The 22,459-nt window shown below is 43.5% G+C and overlaps 1 protein-coding gene across 1 annotated transcript in view; it reads right to left on the minus strand.

Annotated features, from left to right (window-relative positions):
- The window catches only part of Syne2 (spectrin repeat containing nuclear envelope protein 2), a 321,778-nt gene that overhangs the window by 164,928 nt on the left and 134,391 nt on the right, over positions 1 to 22,459 (minus strand). The window contains 13 exon segments of the mRNA XM_052739574.1: positions 2,681 to 3,022; positions 4,800 to 4,964; positions 6,476 to 6,785; positions 9,108 to 9,259; positions 10,367 to 10,658; positions 10,744 to 10,863; positions 11,954 to 12,156; positions 12,939 to 13,051; positions 13,543 to 13,714; positions 14,649 to 14,849; positions 16,052 to 16,153; positions 17,705 to 17,866; positions 19,000 to 19,158. Coding sequence (XP_052595534.1) covers positions 2,681 to 3,022; positions 4,800 to 4,964; positions 6,476 to 6,785; positions 9,108 to 9,259; positions 10,367 to 10,658; positions 10,744 to 10,863; positions 11,954 to 12,156; positions 12,939 to 13,051; positions 13,543 to 13,714; positions 14,649 to 14,849; positions 16,052 to 16,153; positions 17,705 to 17,866; positions 19,000 to 19,158 — 2,493 coding nt within the window.

The raw sequence follows: 22,459 nt of genomic DNA on the forward strand, positions 1-22,459 counted from the left end.
TAGACTGAAAGCTGTGAAAATTGTATCTTCACGTTCTACCAGAACAATTAGCACAAAAATAGGTCTCATTAAAAATTTTACTTTAATTATGTATTTATGTATTTATGAATGTATGTATGTATGTATGTATGTATGTATGTATTTATTTATTTATTTATTTATCTATCTGCGTGTGAGAGAGATGGTACATATGCCACAGCATGCATGTAGAGGTCAGAAGACAGCTTTCTGAAGTCCAGGTGGTGGGTCCTGGGACTCTAGCTCAGGGCATCCGGTTTGGTGGCCAGCAACTTCCCCCACCCAGGCATTTCACTGGCACTCACTACTTGTATGTAAGGAATGAAGGGCTCACTTCTCTTCTAAGGGGTATTTTGTTTCACTTGCCTTTGTCTTTGTCTTTGTCTTACACGAAGGGGGTCTCACTGTGCCGCCTACTGGAGAAGCTGGGATGGTGAGGCTCGGCCAGCATTATAGCATAGTTTGCGATCAGTCAGCTTTATCATGAAATAAACTGTTCCTTCCCGCGCCCTGTGTGTTCATCATACTGAGACTCCCACCCAGTTATTCACACGGAGTTGTGGCCTGAGCTTCAGTCCACCTGGGTCTCATCTGTCTACCAATAGATCTGGTCTTTCATCTCTTCCACTGGTGCTGTTGCTCAGCCTTGACATTGCTCTTAACTTTACACGGTACCGTGTGATGCATAATGAAAAGATGCCCAGCACTGGGAGTAGAAAAAACAAGAAATGCAGATTCAGGGAAACAACACGTTACCAAACAAGAAAGCACGTGCCAACAGAATTAAAACCAGCTTTCTGTACTGGTTTTGACTTAGGAAGATGATTTGGAAGTCTGTGCTGGCTAGTTTTATGCCATCTTGACACAAGCTAGAACCACATGAGAGGAGGGAACCTCAATTGAGAAAACGCCTCCATAAGATCCGGCTGCAAGATCTGGCTATAGGGCATGCTCATAAACAGCAATCAGTGGGGAAAGGCCCAGTCCAACATTGGTGGCGTCATCCCTAGGCTGGTGGTCCTGGGTTCTATAAGAAAACAGGATGAGCAAACCAGTAAGCAGCACCCCTCTGTGGCCTCCGCACCAGCTCTTGCCTCCAGGTTCCTGTCCTGCCTGTTTGAGTTCCTGTCCTGACTTCCTTCAGCGATGGACTACAATGTGGAAGTGGAAGCCAAATCAACCCTTTCCTCCCCAACTTGCTTTCCATCTGGTGTTTCAGCATGATAGAAACCCTAAAAAAAAGGTAAGGTCTTAAATCCCTCTAACTTTCCTGAAAAACAACAAAACAAATCCTCTCTTCAGAGCACTGCTATAAACTCCTGTTAATACTTCTCATTTAGCCGGGCGGTGGTGGCGCACGCCTTTAATCCCAGCACTCGGGAGGCAGAGCCAGGCGGATCTCTGTGAGTTCGAGGCCAGCCTGGACTACCAAGTGAGTTCCAGGAAAGGCGCAAAGCTACACAGAGAAACCCTGTCTCGAAAAACCAAAAAAAAAAAAAAAAAAAAAAAAACTTCTCATTTAAGATTAACTTGTAGCTTAAGAAAATTAAAAGCCATTTTCGGATGATGACTTTTCTACAGTTCTCAATGTACCCTATTGAACTGGGTTGTCATGGAAACCATGGGATAGAGGAGTTAGTTTACCGGTAACTAGGCAACTAGCCCCCTTCGCAATGCCAAGTGTTTGGGTTGTATGGACTCTCTACAGGGCTAAGAGCACTCGCTGTATAGTCATTAGGACTGGAGTTCGATTCCTAGGACTCATGTAACAAGCTGGGTGTGCTCTGCAGGCCGTTAGTCCCCATTCCATGAGGGGCAGAGATGGGAGGATCACTAAGGCTTGCTGGATTCCACCCTGGATGAGAAAATGGAAGCCCCACATTTGAGAAAAGTCCCTGCATCAAAATCAAAGGGTAAATGGAGAGTATAGAGGCCTTCTGTGCACATGCAGAGGGGCATGCACCTGCATACTACACACACATACATACACACACAAACACACACACACACACACACACACACACACACACACACACACACACACACACACAAATAAGTAAACAAACCTTTTAAAAGTGCAGTGTTCATAACGTTTTAAAAAAGAAAAAAAGAGCCACAACAAAACACACTTCTTCCTTCTCTTTGAGGAAATTCAAGTACCTAAGCACAGTGTTTTCTCACTAGTGACCCAGCAGCTTTCCAGGTGTCCTTGCAGTAGAGTTAACAAAAGAAGAGAAAGGAGCCTCCTTCTTTGCAAAACTCTCTGATTTCATTTACAAAATTGACCAAATCGGGGGGAAAATGAGCTCTTAGATATATATATTTTTTTAAACTGGGGAAATGGCTACAGTACATTTTCTTTCCTTTTGCCTTTCCTAATTTGCCTTTGTGCTCTTGACCCAAGAAACTGTATCTGATTACATATCGGTGAGAATAATCAGCCTAAATTGATGACTGACATTTGAACAGACTGCACAGTAATATTTCACCACGGAAATCTGGACCGTTTTCTGAGGGTTCTTTTGACAAGAGAGCTTCATAAATAGCCTGTCCTTTGAGGACTTAATTAGAGAATCAGAATGCTTGATTCGAGGCTCTTTTGAAAGAGGCACACCTCTTTCCTCTCAGACTCATGTCTAGAGAGCGCAATCACGGCACTTACCTTGTTTGTTTCCCAGCTCCCCTCTGACTCCCCCACTGCCGCTGACTCCTGAGTGGGCTTGGGCACACGGGAAGTGGCCAGCATCTCTCCACCTGGCGGAGAAAACGCTGCGTGTTTTTCTGCCGAGCTTTTGGATTTGAGGACGCTGTTGAGACCATGTTCAGTCTCCCGCTTGGCAGATTCAATTTTGTTTTGCAAATTCTTTTGTTTATACTTAAGTGATTCTATATCATCTTTAATAATCTTCTGTCCTACTGAAGATGTATTTTGTTTGATGGATTTTGCTAATGCAGAGGCCTTCTTTAAGACGCCGCCTTGGCAACCGAGTCCACTCTCCAGTTCCTGGAAGTAGAGAGAGAGAGGGCTGTTATACAAAGTATCGACCTTCAGTTCTCACCAGAGTTTGTTGACATTTAGTAAATCACAAAGTATCCCACTTCACTAATACAAAACATGTATTTAAAAAAGAAAGCGCCAATACTTCAAAGAAGAAACTTTGGGGAAATTTTCAAACCACTGTGGCATCCCACACCAAATTCTCTAATAGATTTCATAAGATATTAGGGAGTACACTGCAGGTAATGGGGAAAATGTTCACGCACAGTTTGTAAAACACAGGAGGTCTGCAGGCATTTGTTGGCTATATTTCATTTAAGACACAGCCTCTGGGGCTGGAGAGATGGCTCAGTAGTTAAAAACACTGGCTGCTCTTCCAAAGGACCTATGTTTAGTCCTAGCATCCACTGGCTGCTCACAACTGTCTATAGCCTCAGTCCCAAAGACCAGCTCCCTCTTCTGGTACTTCTGGGCCAGAATATAGGCATGACCACACCTATTAAATAAGATTTATGTATGTATGTATTTTTTGAGGGGGTGGGGTGGGGTTTCACTGTTTAGTTCCAGCTGACCTAGAACTTGCTACATAGAACAGGCTGGCCTTGAACTCACAGAGATGCACCTGCTTCTGCCTCTCTGTTGCTGGGATTAAAGGCGTGTGCCACCACGCTCAGTGATTTACCTATTTTTTTTTTTTTATTTTACATGTGTGGGTGTTTTATGTGTCTGCATGTGTGTGTATACCATGTCTCAAACAAAAAAGGAAGAATCAGGCTTTTCGAAACTCACACACTGAATGTGTACCTACACCATGGAAAAGTATCAGAAAAGATAGAAGAGTCATTTGGAATGCCCATATCAATCTAATGCTAGTCTTTAAAATTAAAAGCTAATTCTATGCAGGGTGTTTTGCAGGTACAGGCACTGATCCCCACTTGAGAGGGCTGGTTGCTGCAGCAGAAAGAGGGAAGAAGAATCTCACAGGCTCTATCAGTAGGGAGAGCTTTCTTTCTTTAGACAGAGATTTTCTGTGTAGCCCTGGCTGTCCTGGAACTCACTCTGTAGACCAGGCTGGCCTCGAACTCACAGACCCACCTGCCTCTACCTCCTGAGTGCTAGATGCTGGGATTAAAGGAGTGTACCACCACCACCCAGCTAAGGGAGAGCTTTATTAGAGTCTACGAGGATGGAAACTGACAGGGCAAATATTAGATAATTCCTGTTCACCCAAGATGGAGAATGCAGACTGGAACACTTCCCCAGGGTCATGCTATGCTGCATTCATTGCTTAACTTCTCAGAATCTCCTGGAATTATGTTGTTTGTGAAACAAAGACAACCAGGCGCTCCAGGCTGGTCACAGGTAGAATTACCTCCTCTATGGGTCCACTGGTCAATAGCTTCACCAATGGACCTGACCACTAGATTAGCATGTCCCCATTTTTTTTCACAGACTACTGAGATCTTTCCAAATAGCACTTGAATGTCCTTGGTCAAAGGCTCTGAATTGCCTTTAGTCAAAGGTACTAAAAAGTCGTCATGAGCCGGGCGGTGGTGGCGCTCGCCTTTAATCCCAGCACTCGGGAGGCAGAGCCAGGCGAATCTCTGTGAGTTCGAGGCCAGCCTGGGCTACAGCGCGAGATCCAGGAAAGGCGCAAAGCTACACAGAGAAACCCTGTCTCGAAAAACCAAAAAAAAAAAAAAAAAAAAAGTCGTCATGAATACTGATCCCCACCGCCCACCCCGCCCCAAAGTGTGTATTATGTTAGGATATCACTCAATACCTGTAATTTTTGCATTCTGTCCTCAACTGTTATTTGGTCCTCAGAAGCATCACAGAGACTGACAAACTCCTTAGAGATATTGTCCAGTGTGGTGTTTAGGTCTGTGATGCAAATCTGGTATGAGCTGTGTTCTTGAACATGACCCTCTAATTTTCTCACAGAATCCTACAAATAACCATTGACAATTAGCAAATATTTAAGTTTTTTCACTCATAATTGTGTAATTATATAATCCATGCATAATATATATTATATATATATCATAATATTATATATAATATACAACTCCCATAAAAGTTTCACATTGAAACAAGAATATTCCCACAACTGACCCAGAGTTGATAGTGTTTAAGATACATCACTACAAAAACCTCCATCTACGCCTAGAAATGACTTAATAAAACATTTGCTCTTTGTGTGCTTTCTTGCCTTAATTTCCTTCCTAAAAATAATTTGTCAAGAGAACACAAAACAAAATGACTACAAATTATATCATTAAACCATAAACATAATACATAAGGTTTTATTTTATTTGTTGCTTTTAAACAAAGAGCTTGCATCTCAAAATGAAACAATATGAGAGCAACCTAATGCCAAGATTCTTTCCTAAGAATAAGGGAATCATAACTCAAAAGCAAAACTATCTTCAGATAATCTCCCTGGGATAAGGAAGTAAGAGGTCAGACACCAGCAACAAGTAACCTACAGACCATCCATCCAAGTAGGCATCTGAACCCATGCCCATTTCCAGGTATTTGGATAATCAAGATTTCTTACCCAGGTAATCCTTACACTGAACCTGGCTTTAAAGAATTAAAAACAGTTTTTCTGAAAGAATGGACTCCATTATAACAAGGGGACAATTTATTTAAATTTATTCTATTGCAGATCATGTGGAAAGACCCAAGAAAGAAACAAGACAACTGACATGAATTATTACTCTGCATGGATGGATGGATGGATGGATGGATGGATGCATGCATGCATAGATGGGTGGGTGGGTAGATGGATGGGTGGATGGATAGATAGATGGATGGGTGGGTGGATGGATGGATGGATGGATGCACAGATGGGTGGGTGAGTGGGTAGGTGGATGGATGGATGGATGGATGGATGGATGGATGGGTGATGGATGGATGGATGGGTAGATGGGTGGGTGGGCGGGTGGGTGGATGGAATGGATGGAATGAATGGGATGGATGGATGGATGGATGGATGGATGGATAAATGATAGATGAATAAGTAGATTAGTGGGCAGGTAGGTGGATACATGTGCTGACAGGTGGATAAACTGGACAAGTGAGTGAATGAATGGATGGATAGATTGATGGACAGGTAAGTGGATGAGTCGATGGATGATGGATGGATGGGTAGATAGGTGGATAATGCTCACACTGCCAACTTCACAGAGATTCATAAGGAACTTTAAGATATCTGACTCCCAAAGAAAGGAATTTCAACAACAGGAAATAATAACACAATCAACACACAATAGCTTCATCTAGCAAAAGTAACTGGGTAGATTCCTGCCTTCTTGAGTGTTGGCATTTTCATGTAAAAGAAAGCCCATCGAAAGCTTTGGGTTCAGCAAAAGAACAACACCCAGGTACTAGTTCGGTGTAAGCATCCCCTGTGGTGACTGTTACTGGCACAGGGATTTTCTCTGCCCATCTCACCTGGAGCTGCTGAAGAAGGCTTTCATGCAGCTGTTTTATTTCCAGCCATGACTCCTCACTGAAGCTAGGATTTTTTGTGCACTCCAAGAGGTAATTGCCCTGAGATTTTAGCTCCTCTAGCAAAGATGTCAAATCTTGAGCTTTCTGGAGGAATTTCTTACAAATCTTCAACTGTGCTTGCTTCTCTGGCAAGCCAGGCTGTAGAGCAAGGCCTGCTTCCTGCTGCTTCTTCAGTTCTGTGAGCATCAGTCGCAGGGCCTCCTTACTCTGCAAATACTTCTCTCCTTCCAGGACAAGCTTTTCTTGATGGCTACATGTTGCAAAAGAGTTTTGAAAAGAAACGGCAGTTAGCAAAATCAAGGGCCATTTTGTATACTCTATTCTAACACACATTACTTGTAAGTGGCATTAAAATAATACGAATGCATATTATGTCCAGGGACCCGCTTAACACTCCAACCCTTTAAACATCACTAAGCTTAGCTCAGAAATTATTTGAGCATTACTGAGAGATAATTTTTGTTACACAGTATTTGTTACAAAATAGTATGTTTTAATTTTGAACTAGTTCCAGCAATGTTTATTATACTTAAATATACTGTAAAGTCCTATTTTACACTTACAAGTAGGACTAGAGAGAAAAAGAGAGGTCAGGTCTGTCAAGTGCCTGCCTTGCAAGCACGAAGACCTGAGGTCAATCCCTAGAACCAATGTAAAAGAATCAAAACATCCAGGTGTGCTAGCACAAACTTAACTACCAAGCCAGGGCTCACTGGCCAGCCAGCCTGGCTTACTTGGCAATTCCAGGCCTGTTGTGGAGTATTACTTTAACTAGGCAGAGATGTGTTACACTTGTTTATGCTGCATTTGTTTAACAACTAAAGATGTGTTGTTTTGCCTACCTAAGGCACATGATTGGTCTAATAAAAAGCTAAATGGTCAATAGCTAGGCAGTAGAGGGAGAGGCGGGGAGAGGCGGGGCTTGTGGGCAGACAGAGTAAGTAGGAGGGGGAATCTAGGCTGGGGGTGGGGGGGAGAACCAGGATAACGAGAGAGAAAGAAGGGGAGACATCCAAGGCCAGCCAGGAAGCCGCCAGACAGACAGACATGGAGTAGACATACAGAATGAAAGAAAGGTAAAAAGCCCCAAGGCAAAATGTAAATGAAGAGAAACAGGTTAATATAAGTTAAAAGAGCTGGTGGGACAAGCATAAGGCCGAACATTCATAACGATTAAGAACTCTAATTGTAAAGATTTGGTGGCTCCAAAGAAAAACCTGCTACACAGGCCAGTGAAAAACTGTCTCAGAAACAAGGTAGACAAGCCCCAGACCACCATCTGAAGTTGACCTCTGGCCTCTGCACACACGCATGCATAAAACCATACACAACAAATACCCACAAAGTATAGTAAAAATAAGCATGTGGTACATTAAGTGAGAAGCTAGTTTATGCTTTCTGTAACTTCAGTTTGGTTTAGATCTGTCTCCTTTGAAAAACCAAGCATTCAATCCCCAAAAGAAATGTACTATTTAAGATATGATAGTAACCCAGCTGGGGCTGCCAGCACAAGATCAAGTCAGGCAATAGTCTAGCATAGAAGGGGAGGGGCTCATGAGCCGGCCCCACCCCTAACTGAAGAGCTACTGACAGTTGATGGATGTTAGGGGAGGGAGTCAGTTTTCTTTCAGGGTGTATGTAGCTCCCGGTAGGTCTACCTCACTCCAATGAATGACCTCATATCCACAAGTATACAGACAGCACACACTGGACTCTGGGGACTATATTTTTTTTTAAAAAAAAAAAAAAGAAAAGGAAAGGACACGAAATTGAGAGAGGATGGACAGGTAAGGGTGGATCTGAGAGGAGCTGGGGAGGAACAGGAGGCAAATATGATCAAAATGCATTGTATAAAATCCTCAAATGACAAAAATATTATACTGTGTCGTAAAGGAGGTGATTTGAAGAAGAATCTTCACAAGAGAAGCTAGCAATATGGCTCAGAGGGCAAAGGTGCTTACAGCCAGGCGTGATGACTCAAGTTTAATTCCCAGGATGCACATGGTGAAAAGAATAACCTGGTGACCAGCTGTCCACTAACCTCCACATGTGTGTTATGGCACACACACACACACACACACACACACACACACACACACACACACACACACACACACACGTAGTTTACAACCAAAAGAATCTTCACTAGAAATATGTTTATAGCATTCAGTCAATATTTATCAATGTTTACACATTTAAGAATTTCTTTTTTCTTTTTTTTTTTTGTTTTTGGTTATCCAAGACAAGGTTTCTTAAGAATTTCTTGGAATAAGATGTAAAAGGATTCATTATTCCACAGTCTTCCCACATGGATACTGTCAAGGGAAGGATTTGGCACAAAAACAGGGAGGGAAGAGAGAATCAATCTATTGCTCAGATCCCCACAGATCAATGCACCAGGCACCCTAAAAAACAGGGCCACAGAGCGACCACCTCCTCTCAGTTCATCTGGAGAACGACTCCACGGTGGGTCCCCTCACAGCTTCTCTCCAGCAAATAGTTTATCCAGACCCAAGTGGCAGGCAAAACACTGTGATGGCTTCACTGGGCAAGGAAAACAGACAGCCTTTACCTTAGATATGTGCTGGCTAGATGGAGCGTGTTGTCCCACTGGTTACTGAGATCCGTAAGGGTCTCCTGAACCAATGGGGCCTCACAGTGTTCAGCTTGTCTCATCACCGTCTGGATTTTGGCATCTCCTTCAGGCTTCAGTAAAATGATTTCCTGAAATCACAAAGATTCTGTCTATGACTGCAGCTGAGTTACTTCCAGATAGCAGGTAGGAAATCTTTTTGTCAGACGTACACCGGGAAGCTAACTGTAGAGACTATGTCATACTAACACTTTCATTTTTTATATATACACTCCAAAGAGGAAGATCACAGTATACACAGTTGACTCTTCATAAATCCATGTTAGTTGAAACTAACTACATTCCTGCTCACTCTTGATGCTCCAAAACCTCCACCAATTCTCCTCCTGGCCACTTCTTAATATCGACACGGAAGGTCAGAGGTAACGACTCGAACAGACACTGTTACATATCTAAGGAGAGACTCATGACTTCCCACAGGAAAACCGTCCCTCCTGTCCTGTCCACCCTTTTCTCCCCCATGACAGTACTAACTCCCGATTCTCTTTCCTTCCTTTGCTCCAATAAAATGGAGTTCTTGTCTTAGAAGCAACTCCTCAGGACAGTCTGGTGAAACAGTGTCTGGTGACACACTCCAGTGACTCCGAGTACTTAGTCTTGCCAACCCTTATGGCTCACTCCTCCTCATGGCTTCTTCCTGCCATGATGCCCCCACGGAGGTGACTCCAGTACACACCTGCACTGCTCTCCCTGCAGGTTTTAACAAGTCACGTTCAGTGACTCTCCTCTTGGGTGGAGTGGCAGCTCAAGAGAATCCCCTCTCTCTCCATACCCACTCTGCAGCCAGTAACGCTTTATGAGCACAGTTACCTACTCCCAAGATTCCTCTCTACCCCGGCAATCCACATGGCTGAGTCTTCAGCTCTCTAGACACAGATGTATCCTCCCATACTCCCTCTTGCTCTGGCTAGTGCCGCCGTTATTCTACCTGCTACAAGGGATGATAAAGTTATTGCCCTCTTGACAAGAACGGCATGCTTTTCCTCTTTCATATGCATTAAATTAATTTTAGATCCTTAACCATTCTGCTCTTTTGTAAGCTCAGCGATTGGAATCCTTTCAACCACCCCACAGCGATCTTATTTTCTATTAAGAAAGGAATCGCTGCAGTTTTCCCCTGAAGCTTTTCAAAGTGAGAGTTCACTCTGACCTCCTAAATTTGGTTTCCACGGTTATACCTTTATTTTCTGGATTCTTTCTTCAAGTGGCATTTTGCCTTCTGATGAATTCAAAGCCATAAGGGACTCTTTAATCTCTTTTATCCAGTGAGTTACATCGTGGGCAAGATCATTAAAGCTCTGGTCTTCGGCAGGTGGTATCTTATCCTCTTCCTCAATTTCATGTAATTGTCTCAATAAAGTCTGGTATCTATCAATCAGATGTGTTGATTCTTTGACCGTCTCTTCTGCCTGGGTAAGCCCATGCTCCTTCAGAGAGTCGTTTAGCCGGGCCACAGTCTCAAACTGCTCCCTGTAATTTCCAAATACCATTAACATCGGAGCCCAATGGGGAAAGCATATTACCAAATAATACATTTCGATCATGATCGCCATACCTCTTCCTGGTTAACGCCTGATAAAACAGATCTATTTTCTCTCCTGCTGGTTCCCTTTCTTTCCACTTCTCTTCCTGATTAGTCAACCACTTACTTAGGCTTCGGCAATCATCATCCAATCTGCAAGACCAATTCACAGATTAGGACATAATATAAGAAAAGATGCCTGCACCAAACACAGGATGGCGACAGTCAGCTAGACTTTGACTGCTTTTCTTGTAATCCTTAACTTGATACATATCCAAACTTAAATAATGATTGCCTATATTGCAGTAGAAGTCATCAAGAAAAAGAACCAAACAAATGCAGGAGATCAACAGCGAAGAAACAATGTTTGGACTCTCCTAAATGGTCCTAAAATGGACCATTGCCATTTTAGATAACTCAAGGCATCCCCCAAAGTTTTCTATTCCCAGCACAGAACCTGAATTCAGAAGTACAGTATGTGTCTAGGAAATGCAGCTCAAGGGTGGGACGCTTGCGGTGAGGCCTTAGAGTTTCTACCAATGGGGGAGGGGCAGAGGCTGGAGAGGAGGCTCAGCAGGTAAGAGCACTTGTTGCTCTTTGAAAGGAGCTGGGGTCAGTTCCCAGCACCCACATGGCAGATTACAACCATCCATGACTCCATTTCCCGGGGATCTGACATCCTCTTCTGACCTCCGTGGACACCAAGCACACACGTGGTGCACAAGCATCCATGTAGGCAAACACTCATACACACAAAATAGATACTTTTAAATGTATACTTCTCTGTATGAGTGAGTTCCAAATTCATGGGATTCCAATGACAACAGATCAAAATTATTTGACAACAAATTGTGTCTGTAAGGAAATGTATGCAGTCTTTTTTCTTTCTTGTCCACATTCCTTAAATATGCAGTATTAACAACTATTTATGTAGCGTTGACATTACATCAATTATATAAGTAACCTATAGATGATTTAAATAGAGTCCATTAACCTATAGATGATTTAAATAAAGTCCATGGAAGAATGTGCATCAAGTACTGCAACCACCGTGCGATTTACAGCAAGGACTTGAGCACCCAAGGGATCCTGAGAACCAGTTCCCAAGAGATATGGAGGAACAACTGTACCTACTTCACTTGGGAAATGTGTATGCACTGAATATCCCTCCCAGCATACGCTATACAGAGTGAACTAGAAATCACTACCAAAGGATCCTTAGGAGATGCTATTTATTTCCCACCTCAGGAGCTGCTGCAGGGAGTCATTCAGCTCCCTTGCTCGGGCCTGGCATGCGGACTCCATGTTTTCTAACTCCAGTTCTTGACTGCCGAGCCAGCTGTTAAGCTCCTTGACGTGAGCTTTGGGTAGGAGCATCTTCACGTGCTGTAGAACCGTCTCCACCTGCTGTATTTTACTGTTTCCTCCTCCAAGAGTCAAGAAATCCTTAAGGAACACAAGAAGTCAATTACATCTACAGGGAAGTCAAGATGCGTCTGCCACTGTGCCCTGGCACTTTTGCAAACCTGGACCAATGCATGAGTCCTTCCTAGTATTTCCCCTGAGAAGGGCCGGGAAGAAACGGCTGACTCTAATGACTGATCAATTTTCAATAGCTTTAGAGAGAGAGAGAGAGAAGAGTGTGTGTGTGTATATGTGTGTGTGAGAGAGGGAGTGTGTGTGCATGCGCGTGTGTGTGTGTGTGTGCGCGTGTGCGTGTGTGTGCGTGTGTGTGTGTGTGTGTGTGTGTGTGTGTGTGTGTGTGTGTGTCTGCATTTGCATCTGACTTTCTGGGGCCTCCATCAAGCAAAAATAATGCAATACCACTACGATGCTGACATGGAAACAAGATGGAGAAAGCTAAAGTCTCCTATCTTAGCGATACTACACTTCCAAGCACACGGGACATCAATAGAGGGAATATGTGGCCCCGTCAAGCCACGCATTAAATAGAGCAGCAGTGGTCTCACGGGAAAACATTCACTCCACCGTTTTATAGAAAGGACTCGAGCATCCATGGGTGGTGATATCCCTAAGGCTGAGGTTAGGGGGAAGTACCTGGAGCTACCAACAAGCTTACGGACACGAGATATCATCTGAACAAAGTCAGAAGGCCCAGCTACTGGAGTCAGAGAGGAAGGTGGGAGAATTGCTCAGGGCTCAGGGTCAGCCCGGACAACGTTGTGAGACCTCTCTCAAACATTTCAGTTTGGGCATGTATGTCTTACAGAAAGTTTTTGCAGCTTGTGTTCCATGCTCAGTTTTGTTTCTGGTGGTTCGAAACACTCCTTAAGGTTCATCTGGATGCTGCTGAACCAGTCGTTAAAGTTCCTACACTGGTCTGGAGGAGAAAAGAAAACAGTTCTATGCATTCAAATAGGACTTGATATACTTTGATAGGTGGGAGACTAGGACCTTGCTCCCCACAGCGGTGGGCAAAGCCATGACATGTTCTGAAACCCAGTGCTGAGAACCAATTGAGTCCAGAGAGCGATAGGATGTTATTTTTGGAGCAAACACCTTTCCCAAGCACGCAGGACATCCAAAGATACCTGCAAGGTCAGTGTGCCCCCAGGCACACCCTCAGACACACTGACCACATGACCTCGGTGGTTATGAAATACAGATCCGAGGCTTGAAGAAATGGATATTGCTTACACCAGACACTAACAGGGTTTACCCCAAGGGATTTATCAAAATATGATTCCTTTAAGTACAGTCTGTGCAAGCCATCTAGAAGTCAAGTTTAGATCAGTCTTAGGAATACGCTAATAGCACTGTGGGTCCAATTTCAAGATCGCCAGAACAAAGTCTGAGACACAGCACACTCACCGTTCAGGAACGTGGAAAAGTGGTCTTGCAGAGCGCTCTTTTTGGTGTTAAATAAATCGCTGACACTCGAGTACTGTCTTTTCAATTCAGAGAGCTCTGGAGTGAGACACCCTATTTGATTCTCCAGGACGGTCATGCTGTGTTTCTGCTGGAGGATCTGCTGCTGGATTTCCTGCACACAGAATAAACCAGTCATCGCCTCCGGACACTGGCTCACTTCACCCACAGCTCGTGAGCACTTCGCTCTCTTTGTGTCCGTGTGTACATGTATGTACTTGTGTATGCATGTGTGTGCAAGTGTCTGTGGAAGCCAGAGGTCAACCTTGGGTACCTTCCTTGATTATTTGCACCTGATCATCAGCATTATTTTTATCGAGAGCACTGAACATGGAGCTTGCTGATTGGCCAGGTTAGCTGGCCAGTGATTCCCTCATCTCTGCTCCCCCTACGCCAGGGTGACCATGGCTGGCTTTAAAAATAACAAAAAACATGGATGCTAGGGATTTGAACTCGGGTCCTTCTGCTTACATGGCAAGGACTTTGGCAACTGAGCCACCTCCCAGGCTTCAGAGGTTTTCATTATTTTAGAAGTCCAAACAATTTTCAACTGAGTGGCTTTGCTTTCTATTTCATAGTCGATTTTTAGTACAGTGCAATTTACTTTTTTACACTTATTTGATACGGATGTGTCACACACACGTGTGCCACTGTGTGCATGTGAACGCGTGTGAAATGTCATGTGGCTTCAGGGGATTGAACTCAGATCATCAGGCTTGGGGTACTTGCTGCGCTTTCTCACTGGCCCACAGTGCAGTTTTTTCTGGCCTGCCTGCCTGCCTTCCTGCCTTTTCTAGAAATCGGCTCCCTCTCCTCCTCCCCTCGTTTTCTCTAACTACAGAAGTCCAAGATGACCAAACCTAAGTGTTAGAGGACTGGGAAGATACCTCAGTGGTAGGGGCATGTGCCTACATGAACTTGGTTAACTCACTAGTACCACAAAAAATACGTTTTTTTTTTGTTGTTATTGTTTTGTTTTTTTTTTCTTTAGGAATTAAAAAAGAGTGTGGCAATAGGTCTGAACCAGGAGATGGGCAAGTGGGTGGTACCTCAAGCTTTGTGAAGATCTCCAGGCTGTCGGAAGGAGACAAGGCATTCAGGAGGGACTCGGTCATCCCCATTTGGGTCTTGGCTTGGTCCAGATCCTCTCTCAGCTCAGCTGTGTTCCCACTGGGCACATAGCTATTGGGTTCTCCTGTGACGTACCTTTTTACATCTCTCATCTTGCTCAGGACGGAGGACTCCATGACCTGAAATCACAAAACACGATGCCTGCAATAATAAGGCAGCCTGTCTCAGCAGACCTCGGGCAACTGTTCACTGCACAGCGAGCTGGCATGGCTTCATCTCCAAGTGAAACATGTTCTTATCACATCGTCCTCTATCACTGCCTTAAAAGAAACAAGCACTAAGGCTTGCTGTGGTGGTACATGCCTTCAATTCCAACACGAGGGAGTTGCGTCTCTGGGTTCAAGGCCAGCCTGGTCTCCTGAATGAGTTCCAGGTCAGCCAGGGCTACACAGAGAAACCCTCTCTCAAAAAACAAAAAAGCAAAAAAACAAAAAAAAAAAAAAAGAAAGAAAAAGAAAAAAGAAAAGAAAAAACAGAAATGGACATTTTCTATGACAGTAATTGGAATTCTTCTTTCTTCCCAAGCAAATTTTATCTAGCTTGCAAACCAAACTGTTACAGCACTCATGAGAAAGAACAAATTTCTAAACACATAAATGAGATGAAAATGTATAAAGAACATTAAATAGTCTTGTTTTGTTTAGAGACAGGATCTCCCCTCATAGTCCGCACTAGTCTCAAACTCACGATCCCCCTGCCTTAGCCTCCCAAGTGTTGGGATTACAGGCACACACCACTTCACTGGCCAGCACTGATTACTTTTTGTGTTCAGCAGGTGGTGAGCACCTCATATACAGACTGAAGAAGATTAAGTAACTTGTCCAGGATCACAAACCTAGTAGGCTGGAGAGGCAAGATGCCAACCACAAAGCTTGCCCAAAAGCTCACGTATAAACATTATGACCCTTCTTCATCCAAATGAAACTGAGATAAATCTCTTTTCACTACAGAAAAATCACACCAGAGGCAATTTCTGTCTCTATTTGGCAGTTAATGACTCTAGAGTCACTCAAGACGTATTCTCCTCCCTGCACACACATAGGAAACCACTGTCACTGTAAGTGGAAACGCAGCCACCATGTCTCCTCCACACACACACCTGTAAGAAAATGAAAGGGGAGAAGAATGCAAGCCCACAATACTATCTCACTGAATGGGGACCACATAACTGCCTATGCTGATGCTTAAATTTTTAGTTGCACATAAATAAGGAGTCATTCTAATTTCATTTTCTGCTTCAATTTAGAATGTGAGGACAGTGGATGCTGTTTTGGAAGGTATGGAGAATCTTCCATTGAGACTTGAATCAAAATTCCCATACCTGTAGCTCAAGTGGCTTCTCATTGCTTTGAAGCAGCAATTGTATGTCAGCCATTCTTCTGGAAAATTCGGAAGCTTGCTCTTCGTGGACTTTTAATTCTTCCTAAAACAGAAGTTTTTAAAAGAGAAATACTTTTATTTCATCTTACTGTCAAGTACCTATGATTATTATTGTTGACGCACAGAAACTTGAAGATGCTCTTGAATTTCTCCTATCTTTTTTTTTTTTAAATGTTCTGGGGAGTAACAAACCCAAGTTCCTTAGGGATGAGGCAAATGACAGTCAAGGGAAGCATTCTCTTTTCAAGACAAAGAAGGAGCGAGGCTTGTGCCATGAGGCTGTGTGCGCCACTGAAAAGCATGGCCAATGTCTTGGCTGTGCATGCACAAACTCTGAATGAGCATGCGCCCACTTGGAATCTGGTCCATAGGCTAGCCGTTTTTACTTGTTCGCATTTTCAAATAACCTATAATTTAAGACATATCTACAAGACCCTTAAAGATGACTCATTTTATAACTACCCTAAAATGGTCCAGGAAACTGGAAATCAACCTCATATTTTAAAACCTTTTCCCAACATGCAGAAAAATACATGAATTAAAAATTGAATAAAATGTAAGAATTTGGGAGACAGTGAGAGTTGAAGTATTAGATACATACACACACATATTTTTGGACCGTACTGAATCACACTTAACAGTCAGTATTTAGATGTTTTCTGATCTAGTAAGACGTTGTGCAAATTAATGACATTACACAAATAAGCAATTAGAAAGAATTCCTAAATGTAGTGTTAGAACTCAGAGCTGTTCAGTTGGAAGCTCCCCATCCCCCATTCCAAACCCTGCCCCTCTCAGAAAGCCTGCCAAGCGGCAGCTCCTCCCCCTAAAGCTGCTCAAGACCAAGCTACAGGGTATTTAAGCTCTGGTCCCTAGACCTGTCACGTGAAGTCTCCTCCTCCCTCCCCTGCCTCACCTCTGGGGGGCTTGGGAGTCACCCGGGGGTGCTTTGCTCATTAAACCTGGTCTTTTTAATTTGCCTCCATCGGGCTTACTGCGTAGGTTGAGAAACCTACTGCGGGGATCCAAAAATTCTTACTAAGAGCCTCAAGCATACTAGTTAATCACTCTACCTCTGAGCTACACCCAGAGACAGAAACATTTCTTCCTACAATGAAAGAGGTCGCTCAGACTCTTTCCAAATGCCAACTGGAGAGGAACTGGTTAAAAACCCGCTCTCAGCCGGGCGGTGGTGGCTCACGCCCTCGGGACTGTGAGTTTGGGGCTAGCCTGGTCTACACAGCGAGTTCCAGGATAGGCTCCAAAGCTACACAAAGAAACCTTGTCTCAAAAAACTGAAAACAAACAAACAAAAAACAAAACAACAACCAAAACAAAACAACAAAAAAAGAACACCCCAGCTCTCTCTCCTTGTAATCCTTCTTCACCCAAGGTCACTGTTTCCCATAGCCCTGGGAGTCTGTAATCTGCAAACATCTCCCTGGATTTCACAGAGTCCAGAGTCCTCTCGGGAGACTTGAGAGAGATAGGTCATTTCAGTGAAATTTTTCTACCCTGATGCAACAAAGCAAATCCAACATGAGGCTGCCAAGAGCATGCAGGCAAAGCACCTGTCTCATCCGGGTTGAGTTACCTCCAGCCTGTCTCTGTCCTCCTCCGTCAGCTGATGTGACTCCACTGTCCCTAGGGTCTTCGCAGCCCACTCATCGATGATGTTTTTTATGTTGAAAAGTTTGTCCCACAAGGCCACTGCCCGCCCAAGGTTTTCACCATATTCTTCTGTCTTCTCGTTTATCTACAGCCAGTTGTAAATAGAAATAATGGACACAGGTGTGAAGATCATTTCATTCACTTGTTTTGAAATTAAGTCTACCCTTAAGCTAATTTGTCTGACTCATCAAGAAAAAAAAATTGCTTTCATATATGTTGCCCTCTCTCTTTAAAAAAATAAATAAAACAGCTGACCCACTATTGCATACATCTAATTCAGAGTAACTCTGGAAGATCACTGTGAATTTGAGGCCAGTCTCTATCACATAAGGGCATGATGGCACATAACTCCAACCCAGGTACTGAGGTGACTGAGGCAGGAGTCCCAGTGCAAGTCTGAGGCCATCCTGGGCTCATATTAAGTTAAAAACTAGCCTGGGCTACATAGCAAGACCTTGTCTCAATGAATGAATGAATGAATGAATCAATGAATAAATAAATAAATAAATAAGATTATTTGATTAATTTAACAGAAAATACAGGTAACTCTTAGTTTGTAACTTTTAAGGATATCCAACTAAACCACAAATGCTTCAAGTATACAACTGAATCTCAAAATCCTGCATGAAAGGCTACGTTGACGAGTTTATTTTCAATACGTTGAGTACAATTTTTAAAGTTTTGCTTCTTTTTTGGAGACGAGGACTCACTATGAAGCCTTGACTGCCCTACAACTCAATGTAGATCAGGCTGGCCTTGAACTCGCAGAGATCAGCATGCCTTTGCCACCCAAGTGCTTGTACTGACAGCATTCACTACGTGCCTGGCTATTTTTATTTATTGAGACTGGCACTCGTGCAGCTCAGGCTGGGCTTCAACACCTGACTTGTCACTTCTTCCCGAGTGCTGGATTGTATACACCACCATACCTGGCAGGAGGTAGGCACATATGTGCATGTATACACACACACACACACACACACACACACACACACACACACACACACACACAATGTGGAAGACTGAAGTTCCATTTGTTAGCAATGTCTAACTCCAAGATGAAATTGATTCCTAAGTTATAAATAATATATTACCATTTTTTCTTTTTACAAAGAATGACAGCTTAAATTTTCAGTATCATAAGAATACTAAAGACATTCTCCCCAAATATCAATTCGTCATGAAACAGAATTCTCAGTTAATGAACTTATCACATACATCCAGCCATCTGTCCACGATAGCATTAGCCTCTTTTTCAAAAGGCGGCTCTTGAAAGGTTTTCATTTTATTCAGATGATACTGTAGATTTTTACAAATCTGATTTATCTTGTCTACAACTTCTAAATGTTCACTGAACTCTTCTTTGACAGTTTCAATCTGAAAACGAAAAGCAAAAATATGCTTTTGACATATTCAAAACACACATATAGACAGGCTGCTAGAATAACAACTCTATATTTTTATTATTCAACCTCAAAAATGGTAAGGGCCAACAAGATGGATTAGTACGGAAGGGTCCTTGCTGCTAAGCCTCACAGCCTTGTGTTTGATCCCCAGGACCCCAAGGTGGAAGGACCAATGACCCCCCTTCTACAAGTTATCCTTCACATGTGCTGTGACAGTTGCAAGCTCTCCTTCTCCAAGTAAATATGAAACAAACGAAAAAGATATAACGTGAGTGGAAATGTTCTGCTTATCCAATGGACAGTTGTTAGAATTCTTTTTTTTTTAGATTTATTTATTATGTATACAGTGTTCCACTTGCATGTATGCCTACATGCCGGAAGAGGGCACCAGATCTCATTATAGATGGCTGTGAGCCACCATGTGGGTGCTGGGAATTGAACTCAGAACCTCTGGAAGAGCAGCCAGTGCTCTTAACCTCTGAGCCATCTCTCCAGCCCCTAGAATTTTTATTTTAACAAAAATCTACTCAATTTTCCTCCCACTCTGCATTTGAAATATGTGTCTATTCTTCAAATTCTATTCTTAAGGAGTATGGTACTAGAGTCAAACCCAAAGCCTCATGAATCCTAGGCAAGAGCTCTACCTCAGTGCCACATCTGTTTGCTTTTTGGACAGAGTCTGGTCATGCACCTCAGGTCAGACTTGAACTCATGACTGTCGTGACTCAATCCCCTCAGTGCTGGAAGTACAGGTGTGCAGCACCATGCCTTGAAAAGACTATGAGATATTTATAATATTATAAAACATATTTCCAGCCCATGCAAAATAAGGTCCTATCAAAAAACAAAAGCAAGAGAACACTACACTGATTCTGTTGTGTTAAAAGAGAAAAAAAAAAAAAAACTATCCAGTTTTTATGTTTCCCTGAGAGGAATCCGTTTTTACCATCCAGGGGTGAGGCAGGAGGTTAGCGTGGGACGTAGTTGATGGCATGACGGAGTCGTGCTGTATGTACACTCTTTGTTTCTCCACTACACTGACATCTGTTTCTTGTTACAGTCTATCACTGGAGAAGCTGAATAAAGGGTGTGAAGGGGCACTTCATTATGACATAGAGCTCGATGTGAATGAGGAATTATCTTGACAGTAGAAGTTCCAATACTGAATATTAAATATTGAATCTTAAAACCAGGCCTGGTGGTACGTGTTTATAATCCCAGCGCTCGGGAGCCGGAGGTAGGAGGACTGCCAACGTCCAGGCCCCTCTGGATGACACAGGGAGATCTCGTCTCCAAACCCAAAAGCAAAGGAGTCAGAAAGACAGCTCAGTCAAGTGAGCTTCTCATCACGTAGCCAGGAGGACCCGAGTTCGGATCCCCAGCCCCAGCAGTCCCAACACTGGGGAGGCGGAGACGAGACCCCTAGGAGCTGCTGGCCAGATGGCCTGGCTGAGTCGACAAGCTCAGGGTTCAGAGAGATCCTTGTCTCGTGAAATAAAGTGAAGTGTGATCAAGGAGGATACCGATGTTGACTTATTTTTGAAGGGTGTTGAACTCAGAGCCTCATGAACTCTGATCAAATGTTCTTCTGCTAAGCTATGACCCTAGCAATTATTAGTTTTTAAAATACCTCTTGTACCCAAATCCTTTACAGTGAGAAGTTCAGGCAAATTTAACCAGTACTGCTTCTCTACCTCAACAAGTGGTGGCAGCTGCTTCTCTGCTTCTCTCTTTCTCCCTGTGGGTCCCTGGGACTGAACTCAGCTTGTCAAGCATGGAGGCAGATCCCCCCCTTCTCTGAGCCATCTTGCCAGCCCTCAGATATTTTAAAACACTTAGCAGAAAGGTTTTACAATAGTTACTCTGTATTTTCTTTTTCTCACTAATGCATAAAAAAATGCCGTCTAGATTTCAAATTCAACATGGTGGATTAAGTATATACTTGTCTCTTCACTCCCCAAATGCTGACGAGGGAAAAGGTGCAAACCATGCACCAAGAGAACGGAAGAAAGGAAAGCTCTCAGGGGAGAGATGAGAAGAAGAGGAGCCAGCAAGCTGGAGAATGCGAGGTCAGTAACTTAACAACCCAGGGAAAGCTGAAACCTTAGCAGAGAGGGCAGGGGTTGAGGGGAAGGGATGGGAAGCCAGAAGGAAGTAAGTCCATTTGGGTCTCAGAATTCCAAAAAAAGACTAATCATGAGTACCTCTAGGTACTCATGAAAGAAGGCAGGCACAAACCGGACAGCTGGATGACAGTTTTTGAAAAGACACTTCAGAATCACGCATCCCACTCTACATGTACCCTGTCAGAAGATAAGTGGCCGACTCTCTGGAGAGGCTCTGGACTCCTGACTTGTCACAGCTGGGGCAGAGCTGACCATTGAAAAGAACCTGTCAAGCCAGAGAGTCTACACTTGGGCTAGTCTGCAGTATGACAGATAACAGCCCTGCCTAGCTGATGGATGGAAATTTAACCAAAAAAATCAGTTAAATGACTTCTCCAGAAAGGACAGTTTATAGGTATGGAGTCATGCAAAGGATGTTCAAACACCAAAGAAGAGCTCCAGGTGGGTCCCACAGAGGGTTGGACATCATGGCTGACACTTATTAAGATGTTAAGTCACCAGGGCTAGAGCAATAGCTCAGTGGTTAAGAGCACTGGCTGCTCTTCCAGAGGTCCCGAGTTCAACTCCCAGCAACCACATGGTGGCTCACAACCATCTGTAATGAGATCTGGTGCCCTCTTCTGGCCTGCAGGCATACATGCAGGCAGAACACTGCATACATAATAAATAAATAAAATCTTAAAAAATAAAAAAAAAAAAAAAAAGACGTTAAGAGGAATAAGTAGCTCTACTAGGCACTTGGTAGATATGACCTTAGCAAACCAGGAAAGGCCTGCTATCTCCTAAAACAGGAGCCCACTGCAGGACTAAGGGCAGGAACTGCAAAAGCCAAAGATCTATATACACAGTGAGAAGCTACAAGGCAAGAGGAGCCAGGTATCCAGTCAGAACAGAAGGTGGGTACCTGAGTCCTGCTGAACAAGGCAGAGACCTCATCCTGAAACAACAGTATAAGACAGGAGGACTAGAGTAAGGAAAACACAGGGTAACTATGAACTGGAACATGCAAGAACCAAGGAATCCTGAGCTCCTAATTTCCACTGGATATTAGGGCGAGATTCTTCTAGATCTCCAGGCCAGTGAAGCTCAGAGCTGCCTCTCTTGGATGGAACTGGGAAACCTGACTCTCAGGAACCCCATATAATG

The sequence above is a fragment of the Peromyscus californicus genome, unplaced genomic scaffold, assembly GCF_007827085.1.
Source record: "Peromyscus californicus insignis strain IS unplaced genomic scaffold, ASM782708v3 Scaffold_15__1_contigs__length_86483966, whole genome shotgun sequence".
In the NCBI taxonomy this organism is placed as follows: Eukaryota; Metazoa; Chordata; class Mammalia; order Rodentia; family Cricetidae; genus Peromyscus; species Peromyscus californicus.